Source organism: Meriones unguiculatus, chromosome 2, assembly GCF_030254825.1.
Source record: "Meriones unguiculatus strain TT.TT164.6M chromosome 2, Bangor_MerUng_6.1, whole genome shotgun sequence".
NCBI classification, from domain to species: Eukaryota; Metazoa; Chordata; class Mammalia; order Rodentia; family Muridae; genus Meriones; species Meriones unguiculatus.
In genome coordinates this window covers 115,130,094-115,150,734 of record NC_083350.1, presented here as the reverse complement: position 1 = coordinate 115,150,734, position 20,641 = coordinate 115,130,094, and the positions used below count along the sequence as shown (strand labels likewise).

The 20,641-nt window shown below is 36.4% G+C and overlaps 1 protein-coding gene across 27 annotated transcripts in view; it reads right to left on the bottom strand.

Annotated features, from left to right (window-relative positions):
• The window catches only part of Ppfia2 (PTPRF interacting protein alpha 2), a 513,258-nt gene that overhangs the window by 23,650 nt on the left and 468,967 nt on the right, over positions 1-20,641 (bottom strand). For 14 of the 27 annotated variants that reach the window (XM_060377987.1, XM_060377984.1, XM_060377995.1 and 11 more), the window contains 4 exons: positions 15,983-15,991; positions 6,094-6,175; positions 3,799-3,999; positions 700-762 (listed from right to left, as the gene is read on the bottom strand). In XM_060377987.1, the coding sequence (XP_060233970.1) occupies positions 700-762; positions 3,799-3,999; positions 6,094-6,175; positions 15,983-15,991 (355 nt within the window). The remainder of the gene's footprint in view (positions 1-699; positions 763-3,798; positions 4,000-6,093; positions 6,176-15,982; positions 15,992-20,641) is intronic. The other 13 variants (XM_060377986.1, XM_060377988.1, XM_060377996.1 and 10 more) reach the window with 1 other exon arrangement.

The window sequence follows — 20,641 nt, the reverse complement described above, 5'->3', positions numbered from 1 at the left end:
TAAAAAAAGCAACTTAGGATGTGCCTTTACATTGTTGCCTTTTGCAGCATTGCGTTCTAGATAATCAAAAATTTAAGTGGGAACTAAAGTGAAAGTCCTTAAAATGAAGTTGCCAGATGTAAAATACATAATGTTCCCAACTTTGATCCTTCTCATGAAAAATTACTCTATAAAACATCACATTTTCACACCTGGTGACTGGAGTCCTCAAAGTTATTTAAAACTGATTTTAAAACCAAATGTATTTAATGCTTCAATATGTTTTTCTTAGAGGTCTATATGTGGGTGGTAGAGCCCAAGAAAGTACATACTCACACTGAAACTGAAGAATCAATGTAATCTTTTCTACAAGATTAAGAATGATTTAGTAACATATATTCCTTTGACCATGCCCAGTCCTAGGAGGCACTGACTACCAAAATTTCCAGTGTTCTAAATTTTACTAAATTATTTCTTATTGTTTGAATCTTACAACACATAGACTCTTGGGATGAAAAGCAATGGCAGTCTAATACTGATTCATTTTAAATTGTCAAACAAGCAAGCTAGTTCCCAAAGCATCAGTTATCTTTTTGTGCAACTACATAACCACACCCCATTTCTACGGTTTATACTAAATACATTACTCTTCTATTACTCCCCCTGTATCTATGACAGCACAATCATTTTGTTCAGGTTTAACATAACTATAAAACTAACCGTTTTTGCTGGAGCTGCAAGATTTTCCATTTCTTCATGGGTCACCCAGACATTTCCTGAAGGCTAGTGAGGAGCCCACAGGAAACAGCATCATCCATGGAAGGGAAACGGGGTAGAGAGAAAGGAGGCACCTCTGTCAGTCAACAGCATCGCACACTTCACATTGATCCTGATCTGCGCATGAGTCATGAGCCTACAGCTGGGAGCCTGTTTCTTCTATTCAAGGGAATAACTGAACAAAGACAGGCAGTGATACTAATTTTTGTAATAATTCTTTGGCTCTTAAAAAAAATTCCATGGCAAAACTTCATATTCTATGGGTTGGAGAAATGGCTCAGAGGTTAAGAGCGCTATCTGCTCTTCCAGAGGACTTGGGTTCAATTCCCAGCAACCACATGACAGCTCACAACTGTCTGTAACTTCTGTTCCAGGGGATCCGACACCCTCACAAAGACATGCATGTAGTCAAATGCCAATGTACATAAAAACTAAACCTTAAACCTTCACATTCTTAAATATGACCATCAGATCAATTTTTTTAAAAATGACGAACTGGCTTCTAACATGATAACCCAATATACTAGCTGTTTATCAAGATAATTTCATTCGCACATTTTTTTATTCATCAACATCCTTCAAAACAGTAATGAATGTCACAGAGAAACTGTAAGCCGTATAGACTATTTGGAAAACAGCATAAGCTTTACCAAGTAGTTTTTAATTCAATAAATTGCCCTTCCTCATATTCTTGGAGAGGAAAAAGAACTGAAACATTATTTTGAGATTGTACTGATATAGCATAAGGTATTTCTCAGCCTCATCAATACTTTCAAATTCCAAAAACACTCATTTCTTTATTCTTTAGCTGTGTCTTGTTACCATTTGTTGTGGCTTGAATGTGAAATATCTTCTGTGGGCTCAAGCGTTTGAAAACTTTGTTTCCAAATGTGAACCAAGTGTAGGAAGGCTGCAAAACCTTGGGAAGGAGAGCCTCATCTTACAACTGAGTCACCGTGGCCAGGCCTTGTGGCCTGCTGCTGCTTCCTGCCACCACGGTTCCCTGCCCTCTGCCATGCCTTCCTGAGTCCAGACACAGCTGGCCTGCTGCTGCTTCCTGCCACCACGGTTCCCTGCCCTCTGCCATGCCTTCCCCACCACGCTCTACTGTGTCTCTCTGAAACTGTAAGACAACGTAAATTCTTTCTCCTTTCACTTGTTTTTGTCAGTAGCAGAAGGGTAACTAACACACCCTTGATATGTGTGTCTTGTGTATGCAAAGAGCTTTGCCCTGGAGTCACACCCATACTATGGCAGAAAAATCACAGAATGAATTAAAAATTTTTTTTTCTACAATGGACTATTCCTTTGGGAAGTCTCTCCTTTCTTTTCTTTCTTTCTTTTTTTTTATTTTATTTTACAATTTATTCATTATATATCCTGATTGAAGTCCCCTCCCTAAACTAAAGATTTTTAGAAATGCCACAAACATAGATCAATAAATGAACAGTATGTTGAGGAGGTCTTGTGATGCTGGGAGTGAGAAGAATGTTCTAGGAGCAGCAGCAGCAGCGCAAAAACCCCTTTAAGGCCGACTAAAGATAGCATCTTAGTATCATAATAATTCTCCATTTTTGTGTCTGTTTTTTAAACAAAATAATGTAGTTTTATCTTTAATCTGTAATTTATCTTGCTTCAAGGTAAACATCTTTTTGTGTGTGCAGGTAAATGTGCTTTAATAAAATATTTTCTACTATAAAAGGTATTTGCTTTTGCAACTGAAACAAGTAAGAGTGTTTACCCTACTTTTCAAACCTGAAATTTGGAACTTTGGATGTTCTAATTTCTGCAGGACTTGAGTGTATAATATGTTTCTTACTGTGTTTAGTTTTGGGAGAAGACAACTCTATGAACTAGTCACAATGCTTTTTATCTCAGCTGTAAATACTCAGGAAAGTCCTCTGATCTGAATTTGGCTTACAGTAATAACTATTTTAATAACTTCTGATATTAGCGTAAGTATATTCTAAGTTACCTTTTTAGCTGGAATACATTGGCAGAGTACATTTTCATGTATTGTAAATAACATTGTAAGTAGAAATTACATATATATGTAATTTATATATATATATGTTAAACATATATATATATATATGTATGTTAAACACTACAGAGCAATTAAGTGAAATGTAATTAAACAAGCAATATACAACTCCTTGAAATCTTACCATGAGTCCCTGTCTTTAGAATCTGGGAGAAAGTGGTGTAAGTATGATAAACTCAAATCAAATTCTTTACGATTACTTAAGGCCATCTAAAGAATACATTGAAGTCATTGCTTCAATAAGTTTTGCTTCATTGAATACATTGCTTGAAAGCTGCAATAACGCAATACCAATTTTTCTCCACCATTTTTTATTGTATGCTCTCACATTTTGTTGTGTTGTGGGGTGGAGAAATCTAGTTAACACTAGAGATACATTTATCAGGAAAAAGTTACTCAATAGTGGAATAAAAGATCACTTGAGACTATTTTGTGATGATTTTATTTGCCATTATGAATGCCTGTTTTTTTTTGTTTGTTTTTTTAGTATATTCGTTTTTAATGCTATGTTATGGATACAAATATAAACGGGATTAAAAATGGGAGGCATGTTTTGAAGTAGAGGGTTCCAATTTGTATTTTTGAAACTTACAATTTTTAAGCATGAATTTTTTCTATAAGTAATAAAATAAAGAATGCATCTTTAGAAACCTCTGATGCTTCAGGATGACCCCAAGAAGATGCCGGGTTTCAATGAAAAGAAAAGGAGATTCAAAGAAATAGCAAGATTTGGGATCTTTTAACTTGGAAGGGAAATCTACTGTTATCTAAATGCTAGCGCCAAAGTCATCTTGGTTGCAGCTTTCAAGTCTGATAGGAACCAGAGCGCCTCCATTGAAGAGCAATTACAAGTAGCAGCGAGGTTAATGAAGAGCAAGCCGCACCTCTTTAAATAACTCATGCTGACATTGAAATGTGAGCTGTCACATTTTGCTCTGTGAGCTTAGGGTGCCTGGCGGTCAGCATCAAGGGAAGGGGGAGGGCGCACATTGACTCACAGTGCGCGACGTGGGAGGAGCCGAGGGGCTTGTGAGGGAAACCATCTCCTGGATCGCTAGTCTGAGCTTCAAGCGGTGCAGAGGGTTGCTGATGCCAATCTCTCTTTGGATTTCGGTGTCCGATAAAGCCGACATGATGGCGCCACTTTTCACATTGGCTCTGCATGCTGCCACGTACCAAGCAGGCATTCCCAGCCAGAGCTGTTGTGTTGGAAAAAAAAATACAGAGGTTAGAATAATGTGTTTATTGCAACTTAATTTTAGATTTTAGAATCACCTGTGAAACACACCTCTGAGAATGCCTGTGAAGAACTTTTAGGATATAACTGGACAAGCCATAACTGAGGAAGAACGACAATGCTGAATGTGGATAGAACAACCCTCTGATGGCAGTTTCAGAATGCAAACAAACCAGAAGCAAGGTGAACGTCAGCGTTATCTTTTTCTGCTCCTTATTGACGCTGCATTGGATCAGCTGATTCACAGTCCTGCCATCATACTTAAGTCAGTTTTGTCATCCCTGCCTTCCATTCTATAACAGACATGTACCATCAAAATGTTATCCAAAATAAATCCTTCCTTTCTTTAGCTGCTTTTGTTACGTATTTTTCACACCAGCAGGAAACTAAGACATCAATTTAGTGTCTTTTACATCTTCCAGCTGTTCATCCATCCAAATTTATTTCTTGTCTACAACTCCATGTGATAAATGCTATAATATTTTGACTAGGGAGATAAACATACAAAGACATTGGGTATATGATCCAAACAACAATTAGGTAGTAATTGATTTGAAATTAAGACATTCTGGTTTTAGAGCTAAACTGGACAGGCACCAAATTTCTCTTTATGTATGACAAGAACAGCTATCTGTAAGATCCATTGGGTAAGCGGCTTGAATTCTTGTTTTGAATTCTGAGAGCAGAGACAGTTTCTCTGCTATGGACTGAGATAGGTCCACTATTGTTAGCCTTGTGATTTTAAAGAAAGCATGAACTTTAGCTAAACAAATTTCTCCACTCAAGTACTTACATCTGACCCATAAAACTAGTGAGATAATATATCCATGTTTGGGGATAATTTGTTTCACAGGAGTGGATCACTGTTCTTTCTATCCAACAACTCATGATATGTTTATAATGGGAAAGAGACAAGAAAAAAATTCCAAGTCTGAATCAATGTGGTTTGGGATGTGGCTGAAACCAAACACAGGACAGAAAGATGTAATATAGCGATTGTATAGTCCGAGCTATGTTTCAGAAGAGGAGGCACATTGGGATTAGCCTTATATTGACAGAGACACTGGGGATGACAGATGATGGACTGTTCATCTTGGTACATACTTAAACTCTTTAAGACAATTCAGCATCTCTACACATTCAAGGGTCCGCAGAGATTTTCTATCTGTCTTATAAGATATTTGAATTTCCACTCTGGCAAACAATACACAAATGTTACCTATCCGTTGTTACAAGTGGCACCTGTGATTAGGCATTAAGGAGTTTTGATGTGAACAAATTTTTGTGAGAAGCAGTAGACTCTCCCACGCCACATCCTTTACAGACTGTGCACACAAGGAGGAGGGAACGAAGCTAAATGTTATGGGCTCCCATTCATGGGCTCAGCACGCTTGTTCATCTTATTTGTTCCATTTTGTGATTTGTGTCACATTAGGAAATGCATTAGAAGCAATTTCTGCTCCCAGGATAGATTTAATTAGCTCTGGCTTCATTGGCTGTCATTTATCAGCACTTCAATGTCAGGAAATCTACTTTTTTTTTAATATATATCTGAAGGATTTATTCATCCCTTACCAAAATAGCAACTAACTCTCTGTCAAAACATATTGTATTGGAATGGCATCCAAACAAGAAATCCCTGTCATTGTTTAGGTGTGATCTCTTGAACTCTTTCTGTAGTACCTGAGGCCTTTTTCATTTCTTTTTTAAGACTTGTAACTTAAAAGATAGGTTTGGAAGAGGTAACTTCAGGAATTAAATGCTTTGAACTAATATAACAAAAGCAAAACACAGTTTTATTTCAGTCAGTCCATAAAAAATATTTTTGACTACCTATGTAAATGAATAGTTTTAAAGCAAAATAAGCTGTAGGTTTTCCTCACTGGCTATTCACTTAGCTCTGAATAAACCGGAACAATGAAGTGCTGACTCAGTGCTCACAAGTCTATAAAGATATGTGTGATTCTGGTATGGGAAGTTGTAGGACACAGGGAAGACATGATTTCAGAAATCACCCTTTACCTGTCTCTAAACAACCAAACCAGCAATGACTTACCTCCAGCCACGCAACCACGGTGGGTCCATCCCACTGGGCAAATGGTAATCCTTTTCTACGTGCTTCTTCAAGAAGTTCATGCCTGAAGTACAGCAAAGATCATCAGTTAAGTAAAATGGGAGAATGTGCCTGTGATTGTTTATAAACCACCAGCAAGACCTTGCAAGTATTTAATGAGGGGTTATTAAAGGCAGAATTCCTTATTCCTTTGAGTCATATGTGGAAATTCCCTTTTGATTTTACTGAGTGAAATATTAAGATTTAAAAATAATTTTCTCCAACATTGATTCACAAAGATTTGAACACTGTTAATCAACTAAGCTAAACTGTGTTGTCAGCCAATATCTTTGTTTTAGATTGCAGAATGTATAATTACTCTTCTCTCTGCCTTTCTCCCAACCCTTACTTTCTTAGTAGCAGAGACAAAGCCTGTATGTTGAGACAAGCTACATCTGGTGGTTCGAGCTGCATTCTCGTGATGTATACTTTAAGCATGATGTCTGAGCCAACATTCAATTTTAGAAGGTGGTTCCTTCTAAAACTAATGAATGAAACTAATGGATTTGATTCTTAAACTATATAAAGACCTATGCCTCAAGATTTTGTTGATAAATATTTTAAATACAACATATATTGCTTAAAAATGAATGTATAGTAAGATAAAGTGAATAGAAGTGAAGTTTACATGAAGCCAAGAGGAAAAGGTAGGAGCTCTGGGGCTTGGGGAACACAGAAGATATTGCATGCTCTTAAAGCAAAAACAAAACACTTTAAAGCAAACCCTGCCATCTGTGATCTACAGTTTATACTGTAAATGACTGAACTATGCTGAAATCCTGTAAGCTCCCAAGCTCCCACACATGTTCCTGCGGCTATTCTAACACTTTGATCTTTTGATTTCTCAAGAACAGCTTAAAACACATGCCACATTTGAAACGACACCAATATAAGTTGCTTTCCTTCTCTAGGAAGCAATGTGAAATATAATTCAACAGAGATTTTAATCACTACTATTTATTAATGAAAGGCGAGAACATTGGTGAAAGTAAGTGCTTCTTTCTGATAACTATAATTTTTATACACTATGTCTGACTACATTGACCTCTAAGAATTTAGGATTGACACTGGTGTTCAAAATCAGCTTAAGATGTTTTACTACTGAAGTAATAGAATATATTTGTATGCAATCTCAAACTATTATGTATCCATCTGGAGATATAGTGAGAAATATATTCTCTGTACTTCTGTACACATACATTTATATAAAAATGATAAAAACATAGTTTAATAATTATTTATTTTTATGCATTTTTTCATGTTAACAAATATATCATGGATAATGTATATGAGCTCACAAAGTATGTGGTTATTTCCCATTACAAATAGTTACTTAGTATTGAAGAGACATATATTAAAACATATGAGAGGATGCCTTTGGACACAAGAAATGTTGTGTTTTTCAATAGATGCTATAAAATACATGGAAACCTACTAAAAGGCAAAGAAAATTATACTGAAATTATAGCAACCTAAAAGACACATAAGTTAATTGCTGTTTGAGCTGAGGAGACAGCAAGGGCAACTTCTGCATATAAACTATTCAAGTGCTAGATATGTGTACAGAGACACGGATGCTCTGAATACAGTAGAAAGGACAAGCATTCTCAAATGTAGCTTTCTATTCCATCATCCAATTCCCTTGGGCTTCCCGGTGACAGTGCACTGAGAGTCTGTTTTCAGTAAGTTAGTCGTACTCTGACAGATGTATTTATAGAAGTGGCATGAGGTATCAACTGTCCAACTATTCTGTCTGTGCACATGCTACAAGCTGAGACTGGTGCTCAGTGAGGTAAGTAGAAATATTTATCTGGATTCCAAAAAATTCCTTGTCAGACACAGCAAATGCACAAGAGCATCCAAATGTATACAACACACAGATAGCAGCTTAAACTTGTGGATGCCCGTCCTGACTCTCAACAGGTTTGTTTATTATAATAATCACCGTTTTTCTTGATGACAATGGATAGAATGGTGCTGGTTTTGCAACAGCTGAGCTGGCTTTGAATAACAAGTAGGAAAAGTATAGCATGCTAAGAGGATACAGAGTGATAGACTTAGCTTGGAGTGTGTGTGAGTAAGTTTAGAGTAGTCCTCGAAAGAACTAAATTGTCATACTTGTCACATCCTACCCAGTAATGAGAGGATTATAGCCAAGTGCACAATCTGAATGACACTACATGGCAAGAAGTACACATAATTTTATTAGCAATGTTTTTATTCATCCAGTAAATGAGGAAGAGATGATGACAACATTCTGTTATTTTAGGAAGTGAACAGTATGAGTTATAGAAAAGTATTTTTAAATATTAGAATGCTTCTTTTATTGAATAAATTATAATAAATAATAATAATTAATGGAAAAAAAGAATGTCTCACTCCCGACTGGTTCACTAATAAACATTGCAATGTGAAGTAGAGGATCCTATTAAAACTTAAGTTTGATGGTTTCACATCTTTCCTATCACTGCTTGTACAGCTGTGTAGCTCTAACTCTCTGACCTCGTTCTTCCTACATTCTCACGCCTCACCTTGCAATACTGCTCTGGTTATGGCCTTTCAGTCACCTCCCTGTCTCTTCCACTTATGAAGAATATTTCTAAGCCCACTGCTTTCCATCGTTCTCCTTCACAGCACTGAAGTCTATGATCGCCTGAAGGGTATAAGGTCAAGACGACCAGTAATTCCACACACTCTGCTGTTTAGGACACATTTCATATTTAAAGGCCTCAGTAGAGAACATGCTCTTAAAACAGTTGTGAATGTTGTATGTGCAAATGATGCCAACCAATGTACCGAGAAGTTCTCTTCTCTTTATGATGAGAATAATGACATGATTTCATGGAAACTTTTAGAAAAATCTGGTCCCTAACTTAAACCTGGAACCTAACTTAAATCACAACTTTCATTACATAATGTCTTCAGGAGAATAATAATAACAATTCAAAGAATGAGACAAAGGAGCCAATTACTAGGCATGAGTCCCAAGCAATGACTATCTTGTCATGAATTTGAGACTATAGAAGTGACTGACTGGGGTTTCCCCCACCCTGGGCTTATGCAATGTGAGAGTAAAAGAATAAGACTTCCTTATCCTTAACACAATGGGGTATCAGTTACCTGCAAATATCTGGACACAGTGATGTGTGAGGAAATCAATGCTGGAAAGGTAACATGTTCAGTGTTCTAACAGAAATAAATAAATATAAAATATGATGATCTGTTGATAAATATTAAGGGGTTGACTGAATACAAGGAGGATGATTGTTCTTGTGAAAAATTTCTTTTCAATTAAATAAAAATAATGAACTGAGCTGTTTATAAAAAGCAAGCAGACAAATCAGCTTCAAAGAAAAAAAAAAAAAGAGCAACTAACTTGGAACCTAGCATGTTTGCGGATGCCTGATTTAAAAACACACTTGAGAGTCAGAAACAGGAAGATCATGAATTTATGACCATCCCGTTACATAATGAGACTGTCTCAAGAAATCAGTCTCAGGTTGCAAGTCAGTGAGAGAGCATTTGCCTTGCTTGCACAAAGTCCTGGTTTGATTATCCAGGAAAAATAAAACAAACAAAATGCACTAAAGCAGATTGGAAGCAAAGAGCACTGAGGATGCCTGACCAATTCTCGTATAAGAGGTGTATATTCCAGAACTCTTTCCCCCTATAACTCGAACTCAGCCTTTGAAATAGCAAACCCCAGTTCCAGAAAGAGTCCATGACCATTTCATCCAGAACTACTTGCCTTTCTACTCAGAACTAAAAGTGATTTTTATTTTCCTTTTTCAAGCCACAGAATTTAATGTTTAATCGTCTTTCCCCTAAGGATTCTTTGCATGTCATTGTAGTTGTAAGAATGATTTTTAAAAAATTCATTACAGTTTATTCACTTTGTATCCTGGCTGTATCTCCCTAAGTCATCTTCTCCTAGTCGCCCCTCCCCCTCCTCTCTCCCTATTCATCTCCCATAGTCCACTGATAGGGGAGGTCCTACTCCCCTACTATCTGACCTAGCCTATCAGGTCTCATCAGGACTGGCTGCATCATCTTCCTCTGTGGCCTGACAAGGCTGCCCGTTCCCATTACGGGGAGGAGGTCAAAGAGCCAGCCACTGAGTCCATGTCAGAGACAGCCCATGCTCCTCTTTCTAGGGACTGCACATTGAGACTGAGCTGCCTATGGGTTACATTTGAGCAGGGGGTCTAGGTCCTCTCCATGTATGGTCCTTGGCTAAAGCATTGGTCTCTGCAGGGGCCCCTGGGCCCAGAATTTTTTTGGCTCTCTTGGTCTCCTCATGAAGCTCCTGCCCCTTCCAGGTCTTTCTGCCTTTCCCTTCTTCCAAAAGATTCCCTGCACTCTGCCCAAGATTTAGCTATGAGACTCAGCATCTCCTTCAATATCCTGCTGGGTAGATTCATTCAGAGGCTGTCTGCGGTAGTGAGCTTTCAGGGATCATTTCTATAGTTCATGAGCATGATTTTCAGTTCCCAGATTTAGAGTAGATGTCAAGGACATTGACTGAACTTTGTTCATAGGGAGCTAACAGGTACAGACCTGTCATTACCTGTGTGAAAACTCAAAAAAAAAAAAAAAAAAAAAAAAAGGAAGGGACTAATTATAGAGGAAGCTAATTTTGCTAGTTTTAAATACTTAAAACTCCTAAGGCTTTCTGTGATTTTAGGAACTGTGGTCTCATCTGCACTAAGGAACATACTTACATCTTTCAAGGGTCTGGGCCTCTTGTCATCAGAGCCAGAGTACAGTAATGGGATGTGACATGTTAATAAAGCCCAGACTATGGAGAGCATCTGGGAATAGGGAATTTGCCTGACTTCATAAAGAGGCAGAGGGAGGTCTATATTGCCTATGTCTGATCTTTAGAACAGAACAAAGGTTGGATATCCTACGAATGATCATATGCAAAATTTTCTAGTAAAAATATCCAGAGCTGTGTCTGGGGAGATGGGCCATCTGTCCAGAGCACATGCTGCTATTCCAGAAACCTGACTCAGTTCCCAGCAGCAGTCTCAGAGGTATCACAGCATTCCTATCTCTGGCTCCAAAGGATTTGGACACGTCTGGTCACTGCAGGCACCTGCATTCATGTGTATATAATGCATATATAACCACTTGGCTTCACACATAATAAAAATAAGTAAATAAATCTAAAGAAAAGTAAGATTTGAAATATCTGTGGAATGTAAATAAAAGCAGGACACATCATTCATGATTTCTAACTCCTCTAGACATATATATGAATTGTATATATATATAATATATTCATATATATATGAATTATATATATAATACATATATATATGAATTATATATATGGATTATATATATCATTTTGTTGTTGTTAAGAGACCATATCTAAATTGGAAGAAAAACCAGTGCTCTTTCTTTAAATCTATGTCTCTCTTCAGTTACCGCAGTTGTGTCCAATTTGGTCATGTATCAAGAGGGAACTCTATCCTCTTTTCTGACATCTGTGAGCTGTATCTCCTCTATACTGGACAACAAATGTGCTTCCCTGCCTCTTGTCATAGTGTCACATTTTCTAAATTATTACATTAATAATGTCAGATTTTCTGAATTATTATGCTTTTTTTTACAATTTATTCATTTTATATCCCAATATTAGCCCTTTCCCTCAACTCCTCCTGGTCCAACCTTCCCTCTTTCTTCCCCCTATCCCTTCCCCTAGTCTAATGAAAGGGGGAGTTCTCCTCCTATGCCATCTGTGCATAGATTATCAAGTCTCTCAGATTTAAGAAAGTGAAAAATTTGCCTGCAATCTCTCCTCCCTGTCTTTCTTTTCCTTTCTTCCCTTTCCTTATTTCTCTCCTCTCTTCTGTTTCTCCCTCCTCTTCTCACATTCAACTCTCTGATTTTGTTATGTTATTTCTATTAACTTCTTTTTTTTAAACTGGAGGTCATAGACCCTATGCCATCACATATGATAACTTGAAGTCATTTTCTGCCTTGATGTCAAGGCAATATGTATATATTTATTTTTATAGGCATCATAGTATTAAACAATCTTCCCCAATTCCCTCTTCAACATTTTAATGATTTGATTGGTTCATAAATTGTTTGTGCTTTCTCTGTGAGCTTTGGAAAAGGGATTTTGTATGAACTGTTGTTAAGTAAGATAGGCAGTCAGCTGACTTTTGTAGATCTCAGCATGCTACAGTCTGTTTGCAACCTATAAAATAAAGTTAATTGAATCCTTTTTTTCAACGATAACATCGGTCTCAATGGGAAAATATTGATATAATGACACATTAAAAAAAAAAGCACACCAGGCGCGGTGGCACATTCTGGCACATTCCCGTGATCTTAGCATTCTGAAACCTGAGGCTGGAGTTTGAGGCCTGCCTGGAGTGAGTAGTGAATGGGTTCAAGGCCACCACGGATATCTAGACCTTTCACAAAAGCACAGAAAACTAAGTAATCTCAGGCCACTGTATGGGTGGCAAAGCAATTAGTGTCAGAGCGCATCGCTTTACCTCTAGTCTCTTGGGATGTTTCTTTTGAAGAGACACGATTTGCCCAACAATATTGTTTTGAAGTGAAACTGGGATTTATGCTCTTGAAAAACAAGCATTTCAAGGAGAAGAAACAAAAAATATTTTAAAAAGTACAGGCCTAGTCTTTGAACCACCATGAACTTTTAACAATGGGGCTAGAAGGCTGGGCCCATGTCATGGAGATTAGCACATACAAGGGAGCAGGCTTCTTGACCCACAACAGTCTTCCACATAATAAGAGCAGCTTTATTCAAGTGATTAGGAAGGTTGGGATAGAACTCACTCTGATGTGTATTGACACACAGATATGAACACAGGAATAGAAGCTACCTGGAATCAGAGCAATTGAGGAGAAAAGCTAGATGTTACACCCCCACCATTCTGACCACAAAATCTGAAACTTGTAAAATCTAAAACAAAACAAACAAAATAAAAAACCACAATAAAATGAAACAAAAACCTCACAAATGCATGCAGTTAATATGTCTTTCTGTCCTTACTATCACACATGCCATTTTTATCTCTACGCAGAACCAAGGAATGACAGCTTTATTTCTACCATTACTACTGGGTTCTGTATGTTGGCGAGAGGATGATGGATATAGATTATCATCTACTGGTTGAAAGACGTCTCTTGAGAGTTTATGATGCATTGCAAGTACTTAGTTAAAACTAAAGAAATAAATGCATGCCTGAACATTTTTTCAATGATTTGACAATTTAACCGTCAATCAATTTTAAATGTTATATCAGAGGCTTTTCCACCTATAAAGTGTTAGTAGAAAGTATACTTAGAATTCACAGTTATTCATTGTAAAATGCCTTCATCTATTAAAATCCGAAAGTCTACAGGGTAAGATACAATCTTCCCAGAGTTCAGCTAAAGAATGAGCGTGCTATCTACATTCATGGAGGCACAGCCCTGTAATACACACTCTTTGGAGATAGAGGTAGGAATTTTATGAGTATAAAGCCAGCCTGGACTACATAGGAAGTGGGGTGTGATTTATTGCTCTATTACTAAGTCATTTGTATTTGTTGATAAATCTTATGGATATCATAAGAACATACTCGGAATTCTTGATGTAAGATGCCACCTAATTTGTGAAACATCTGCAAGCTGATAAGTATATATTCATTAACATAATTATTCTGAACATAAATACGTCAAAAAAAATCCCAATCAGATGCTTCAGAACACTGATTAGATAAATACATAGTTAGCGTCAGAAATCTAAGTTTTAAGTTCAACATTATCAATGTTGATTGATTTTAAAGTACAAGGATATTATGTGTGTCTATGTGTGAGAGAAAGAGAGAGAGAGATTACTGGGCACTTTCACACAGTGAAAGTGGAAAAAGTCTATGACATTTAAATAGAATTTATGTAGACTCCAATAACATTTATAAGGCTTTTTAAAAAAAATAAATACATCACACTAAGGTTGGAATTTATTCATGTTTAAGCTCTCTCTCTCTCTCTTTATTCTAGGAGCTCTGGGAACAGAGGAACTAGTCTCAGGGAAGAAGTTTAGTTTATTTGTGAATTTCAGTTGGAATTTACATAATTTCCTCCTTTGATTTATTTTAAATGTAATCATTTTCAAAACCATTAAAAAGGAGTAAACACATACACACGAGGAATTCACTTAGCTGTGCTGCTTTTTAAAAACAGAGTGTCTTGTGTTACTTTCCATTGAATGATTTCATTTTTACCTGACACCACGGGCTGAAAATCCCCATTCACTTCCTAATAGTAATTAAGGATTTACTGGAAGGCATTGGTAATGCTCCAAGTATATGGATATTACTTAGATTAGGGTGTTTCAGCGCTTTATCTAATTATGAGGTCTCTTTTGTTCCCTTTGGAAGCTTTCAGTTTCCATGCTCCTGTGGCTATGCATTCAGTAATGCCCTTACTGCAGGCAGTTAGAAAAGGGAGCACTCAGGCCTCCAAGGGTACACAGCAAGCGAGTACAACTCTGTGTCCTGATTTTTAAATCTCAAACCTTAACCTCGTCCCTCCTTGCTGTTGCTACCCCTCACTATCTTTCTGCTTTCCTATAGCCTTACCTTCTTCTGCTCTTGATTTTAGTAATTGTACTAAGGAAATAGTTTCGATGCGTAAACTATGCGTAAACCCTGAAACACTTTGAGGCAGTGTTGTCTATGGGGACTTGTGTGATTTCCCTTTTACACAAAAGAAGGATTTTAATTTTGAAACTGCTTTCTGAGAAATATGTTTGTAATCACTTTTTAAAAACCAATAGTTTGACTATGAGTCTCAGTATTTACTTTGATACCTGGTGGTTAGAGTCTTTCAGAGGCCCCCTGTGGATAGCTCCTGTCCTGTTCTCTGTCTTTACCTACTTCTGATGTCTGTCTGTTTGCCCTTCTGAATGAGGATTAAGCATCTTCCCTTGGGTTCTCCTTGTTGTTTAGCTTCTTTAGGAGTATAGATTTTAGTATGTTTATCTTATATTATATAGCTAATATCCATTTATAGGTAAGTATATACCATGTATGTCTTTCTATTATCTCACTCAGGAAGATCTTTTCTAGTTCCATCCATTTGCCTGCAAATTTAGTAGGGGAGGAGGACCTCCCCTGTCAGTGGACCAGGGGAGGGACATAGGGGGAGAAGATAGGTAGGAGATGAAGAAGGGGGCTACAGTCAGGATGCAAAGAGAATAAATGTAATAATAATAATGAAAAATTCAAAAATAACCACTAAAATAATAAACAATTAGAAAAGTCACATATCTAGATAGAATCCAGGGCTACCTTAACTGTTATAAATACTTTGCTGAGATGACACACTTAACCCTTTCAAGCTAAATAAGGTCAGAAGACAGACAAATAAGCTTATCTCCTGAATGTAACGTTGCAGAACTGAACTGCATGCCCAAGAAAAGCACATTTTCTGACATGCAGCACAAGGGGTCAAAGTTCATCCTGAAAGTATGACTTGAGCATTGTAGCTCCCGGATTAACTCCTGAAGGATGACTCGAGAGCTAGGAAAATGGTGTCGGCAGGGTCACTTTGCATGCATCTCATGGAACTAAGCAGTAACGGTGTCCGAAAGGCCAATGTAATTCAAATATAAGTATTTCTCTGAACCAATGATTTCTTTCTCTGTGTAGAAATGAGTGCACATCATGAATTTCATTTCAGGTCAGAGGCAGTGCAGTTTGTGTTACAACTGAAAAGAGAAATACTAAAGATAAAATAAACTTAAAAAAAGAGATGGTTGCTGAAAATCAACATGTTCAGCAGCCACTGTGAGTCAACTTACCCAGATGTGCTTTTCATGACATGGGGAAGGATGGATGAAAAAGAAAAGCACACAAATGTTAATGGATACATTTCAATCCAAAGAAAGCCATGGAATAAAACAATAGCATCATTTCAGATGTGAGAAATCTCATATGAGAACAACATGGTGCCTTAGAAATCATTTCAGTGGTGGTAGTACTGTTTTTATTCCATAACGATACACAAACTATATCCAGGAGTCTGGTTAAGCTGTAAGCCTGTGTTTAGTATGAGCCACTCTGAAACATGCAGGGCCAAATTTTCTTAGCCTCTAGTACATCCCAGGGAAGAAGCAAAGAGCATTCTTTATGTGTGGCCACATCTGTGTCATGTCATAGATAAGAAAAATACCTTGCTGAACAGCCTACAGTCTTTAAAGGCCTCTGTTAAACTCAAGAAAAAAAAATGTCAAACAGAGATCCACACCTCAAGTAGAAAAAAAAAAAAAAAACAACAATACTATTTGAGGAACAGAATAATGGCATTCCACTTTTTATACATGCTTTGATTAGAGTGTTAACAGGTGCTTTGTCAATTTTATCTAGTACAACAACAACAACAAAAAATTAAAGTCCATTCCACATGAAGAAATTTTATTGTAACAAGTTTTACAGTAATCACTGTTTTTAAAAGACATGCACCTGTAATAAGAAATGATGAATGTACAAAACAACTTGATGAATCATCTTCTATCTTTTTATTATATTCTCTTGTATATGTGCTATGAAAGCAAATATTAAGTTTGTTCCAACCATTCAGATTCTAGTAGAAGATATAGTTACTTGAATAGATATTTATAAATGTTGCTTAGAAAAAAATGTAAACTGAGTGATTTTTCAGTCTTACCAGAAATCATCACAAAACTCATCTCATTCTAATTTAGCTTTGAACTTAACCACTTACTCCCTAGGTGTAGTAGAGGCATTTAGAAAATATGGCAGTTAAATAATCCAACAAAAGCCATGAGAATAATATTTTAAAATTTCTACATAAAGAACAGAATAATTAATATAATATGAAACTGTTAATACAACTCATAAGCTATATTCAATATAACAAAATATGAGGCAGAATTCTTCTTTCAGAAAGTAAGCAACGTAAAGCATTTTGTTTTTGATCGCAGAGATACCGTAAAGAAAAGCTGGATGTGTGACAGAACACGCTGCACATGCCTCCTCCGGTAGCATTCATTCAGAGAAACCAGGAGAACTTTGAGAAATCACATAGTCTTTGGCCTCAGCTCCGAGACAGCTGGAGCAAGCTCTTTAAATTTTCTTATAAACCAAAATGCAGTGTCTAAATGTTGGCAACACAATTTCCTAAGAAATGTTTAAGTCATATTTTTTCACATCATATATGGAACAGAAAAAAGATATGATCTGAAAGAGATAATTTTATACATTTTAACTGGATTTCTTACCAACACGCCTGTGTGCTATATCATGAACTTTAAAAAAAAAAAAAAGGACATGAGGACATTTTTGAGCCTTCCAGAAAAACTGACCAGTGCATCTGAGGTGAGTTGAGACCACTAGCGAAGGAATCTCTTCCATCCTGACTGCAATCTTCAGTAACACTAGTTGATTAAATTTGTGACAATGAAGTATTAATAGTTTTAACATCATCATTTGCCATGATTTTAAAAGTTAGGAATTGAACAGTAATATACAAAAACTTGATATATAAAATATAATAAAAATTATGAAACTCAACATGAAAGCCAAATTTCAAAGTGGAGTTCATAGTTCTAAAATTTTATCTTGTCAGTATGTTCTAATTGTTTGACTTCTCATCACTCTCATATATTTTCTTCTCCTTCATTGTTAATGAATTCTCAGTTGCTCTCTATTTTCAGAATATTTAGCATTTCAACTCAGAAATGTGTTATGCAAAGGATAAAAATGTATAAACATGACAAGTGACTCAGAGACTGTGTGATAATAGTTTAATTATGAGGTGATATGTATATTAGTAGAGAAGTTTCTCTTCTATATGAAGTATTTATTTTTCTTTGTAAAACTCATTTCATTCTCTCCTACAAATAATTGTTTACAATAAATTGTAAACATTACTATTTTATCACCTATTCTAGTGTGTCAGAGAGAAGATGATAGGAATAGATAGGAATATAGATTTTGTCAAAAACAGGCTTCCTTTTGTTAAGGATCATTGACTATAACAAATCAAAGATGGTTCTATTGATACATAAAGGAATGAGTTATATTACTAATTAAAAACCAAATCCAATTATTGATATGTTTTTTGAAACTTTAGTTTACATTCAGCCCCAACAATTACCACAGGGTGTGTGTGTATGTTTGTGTTTGTTTATGGGTGTGGGGTGTGTGTGTGTTATTTCAAGGGGTGGAACTTAACCATTTTCGTCATTTCACTTGAGTCTACAAGATCTGCTAGAAAACAAGGGCCTCTGCCTTTTTAGATTTAAATATTCAGCTGAGGAGCAGCTCACTCAAAAAGTCTCTTCCGAGGTTCAAGTTGGTGAGTCAAAAACATTTTAAATCATTTCTCAGGAGCAAATCCAGAAGTGAGTGGGTCGTAGTGGGAAGAGATGAATACAGCAAAAGTTGGGCTTGAGGCTGTTTCATGCGTGCACTTCAACACTGTGGATTCTTTTCTAGTGAATTAATTTTCACAATTAATATTGTGTCTTTTAGATTTGCAAATTTGCATTTTTTTGTTTGCTTTTGGTCTTGTTAAAGACACAGATGAGATGAGATTTGGAAGAACTAATCATACAATGGCCTAGGGAATTAGAAGAACGTATCTTGGATTCTACTACATATCTGGTAGATACTAGAGTAGAGTAGTTTCCTGGTGGTAGTTTTTCTCTATCTTTCTGTCTCATTGACTCATCGTAAGCTAATGACAAGAAGATGCATGTCAAATTTTGGGAAGAGAAGGAGCTCATTAACAAGAATTGAAGAAAGTGGAAAAAGCATCCGTGTGAAGACTACTGTCCTAGCAGGCAGTGAAGCCCCGCTAGTGAATCAGGCACACTTTCACAGGGGATGTCTAAGACCAGCGGAAAACACAGATATTTACACAACAATTCACAACAGTATCTCAATTACTGTTATGAAGTTGCAATGAAAATAACTTTATGGTTGGGGATCAGCACAGTGTGAGGAACTGCCTTAAAGGGTCACAGCACTAGGAAGGTTGAGAGCTACTGGTCTACAAGCTTTGTAGGGGGCCTCTCCAGGGATCAGGCTTTCAAGAGTGCCCATTCAGGCTGAGTTAGACGTTTTAATGATGGTAGGTAGCTAGCTACCTTTGAGTCAGCCAAGGAAAGGTCATACAAATAAAAAACTAACATGTAATCCTTTATTTGTGATGAGAAATACAGAGAATTATCATAGGATGAGGTCTGCTACGCAAATTTGTGGAATTTCATCATTTAATAAAGGAGACAAATTATAATTCATTACTAAATTTTATAGATAAAAATTTTAGAGAAATAAATACTACAGTCAATTCATTCATGTGTTTAAATTACTTCATGGTTTGTTTTCTAGTAAACTTAAATACTGTATCAAACAATGGAATATTATACGTATATTATATTTGTGTATGTGATATAACAAAAAGTATTGTTTTCATAAAGAATACCTTTCCTGGTCTGAGCCTGTCATTTTACTCAAAGTGCCTCCTGGAACTCTATGCTTACTCTTTAATATTATTTGTTTTGGCGATGGAAGTATAATTATATGATTTCCCCTATACTTATTCTCCTCTATATATTCTCCATGTACTATCTTGTTGCTTTTTGAATTCTTGAAATTTTTTTCTTTATTGTTGCTACATTTATATATAGATACGTGTATATACGTGTGTGAATTTCTCTATATATGTTGTTTTTCTTTTTATAGTTCATTATTTTAGTTGATTTATTTATTACAATTTATTTACTTTGTATCCCGGATGTAGCTCCCTCCATCTCCTCCCAACTTTCTTCTTCTTTCCCTATGCCCCTTACCTAGTCCACTGAGAGAGGAGGACTTCCTTCCTTTGTGTGTGAATTTCTAAATACATGAATATAAGCTGCTCCGTCTGTGCACTGTCTCAGTCTGTATGCTTCTGTCTACTTGCATGTGTGTGTTCTCAGTTGGTGTGGTTTCCTCTGAGTAAGACTGCTTCTCCTGCTCTATTCTTATTATTTACCTGCAGGTTTGTTTTGTTTTTTGTTGTTTGTTGTTGGGTTTTTTTGTCCACAGTTGAGTCCTCAAAAGTTTTTCCTGACCATATTAATATATTTGTTACTATCATCCTTGTTCAGGTTATGTGTTGGCAACTAATTTCTTGAGTGCTTCTGGAATGTAGCTTCTGCCCTCTCTAGGAGACTTCATGTGTGGAAGAAGAGAAGTTTCTAAGTCAAGGACATCATATGATATTAGAACAATACAATTAAACAGAACAATGCCCAGCCTTGCACATTTTAGCTGCTCGCTGTGGTTACTGAGTAGTTGATACACATAAGACACATATACTCATGGTTATGACAGAAAATATGAGGAGTGAAATCAAGCAGAAGCAATGTACACAACACAATAGAAGAAATTATAACCAATAAGTTGCTGATAAGTGCTTCAAAATCATGAAGCACGACATGGTACGCAGA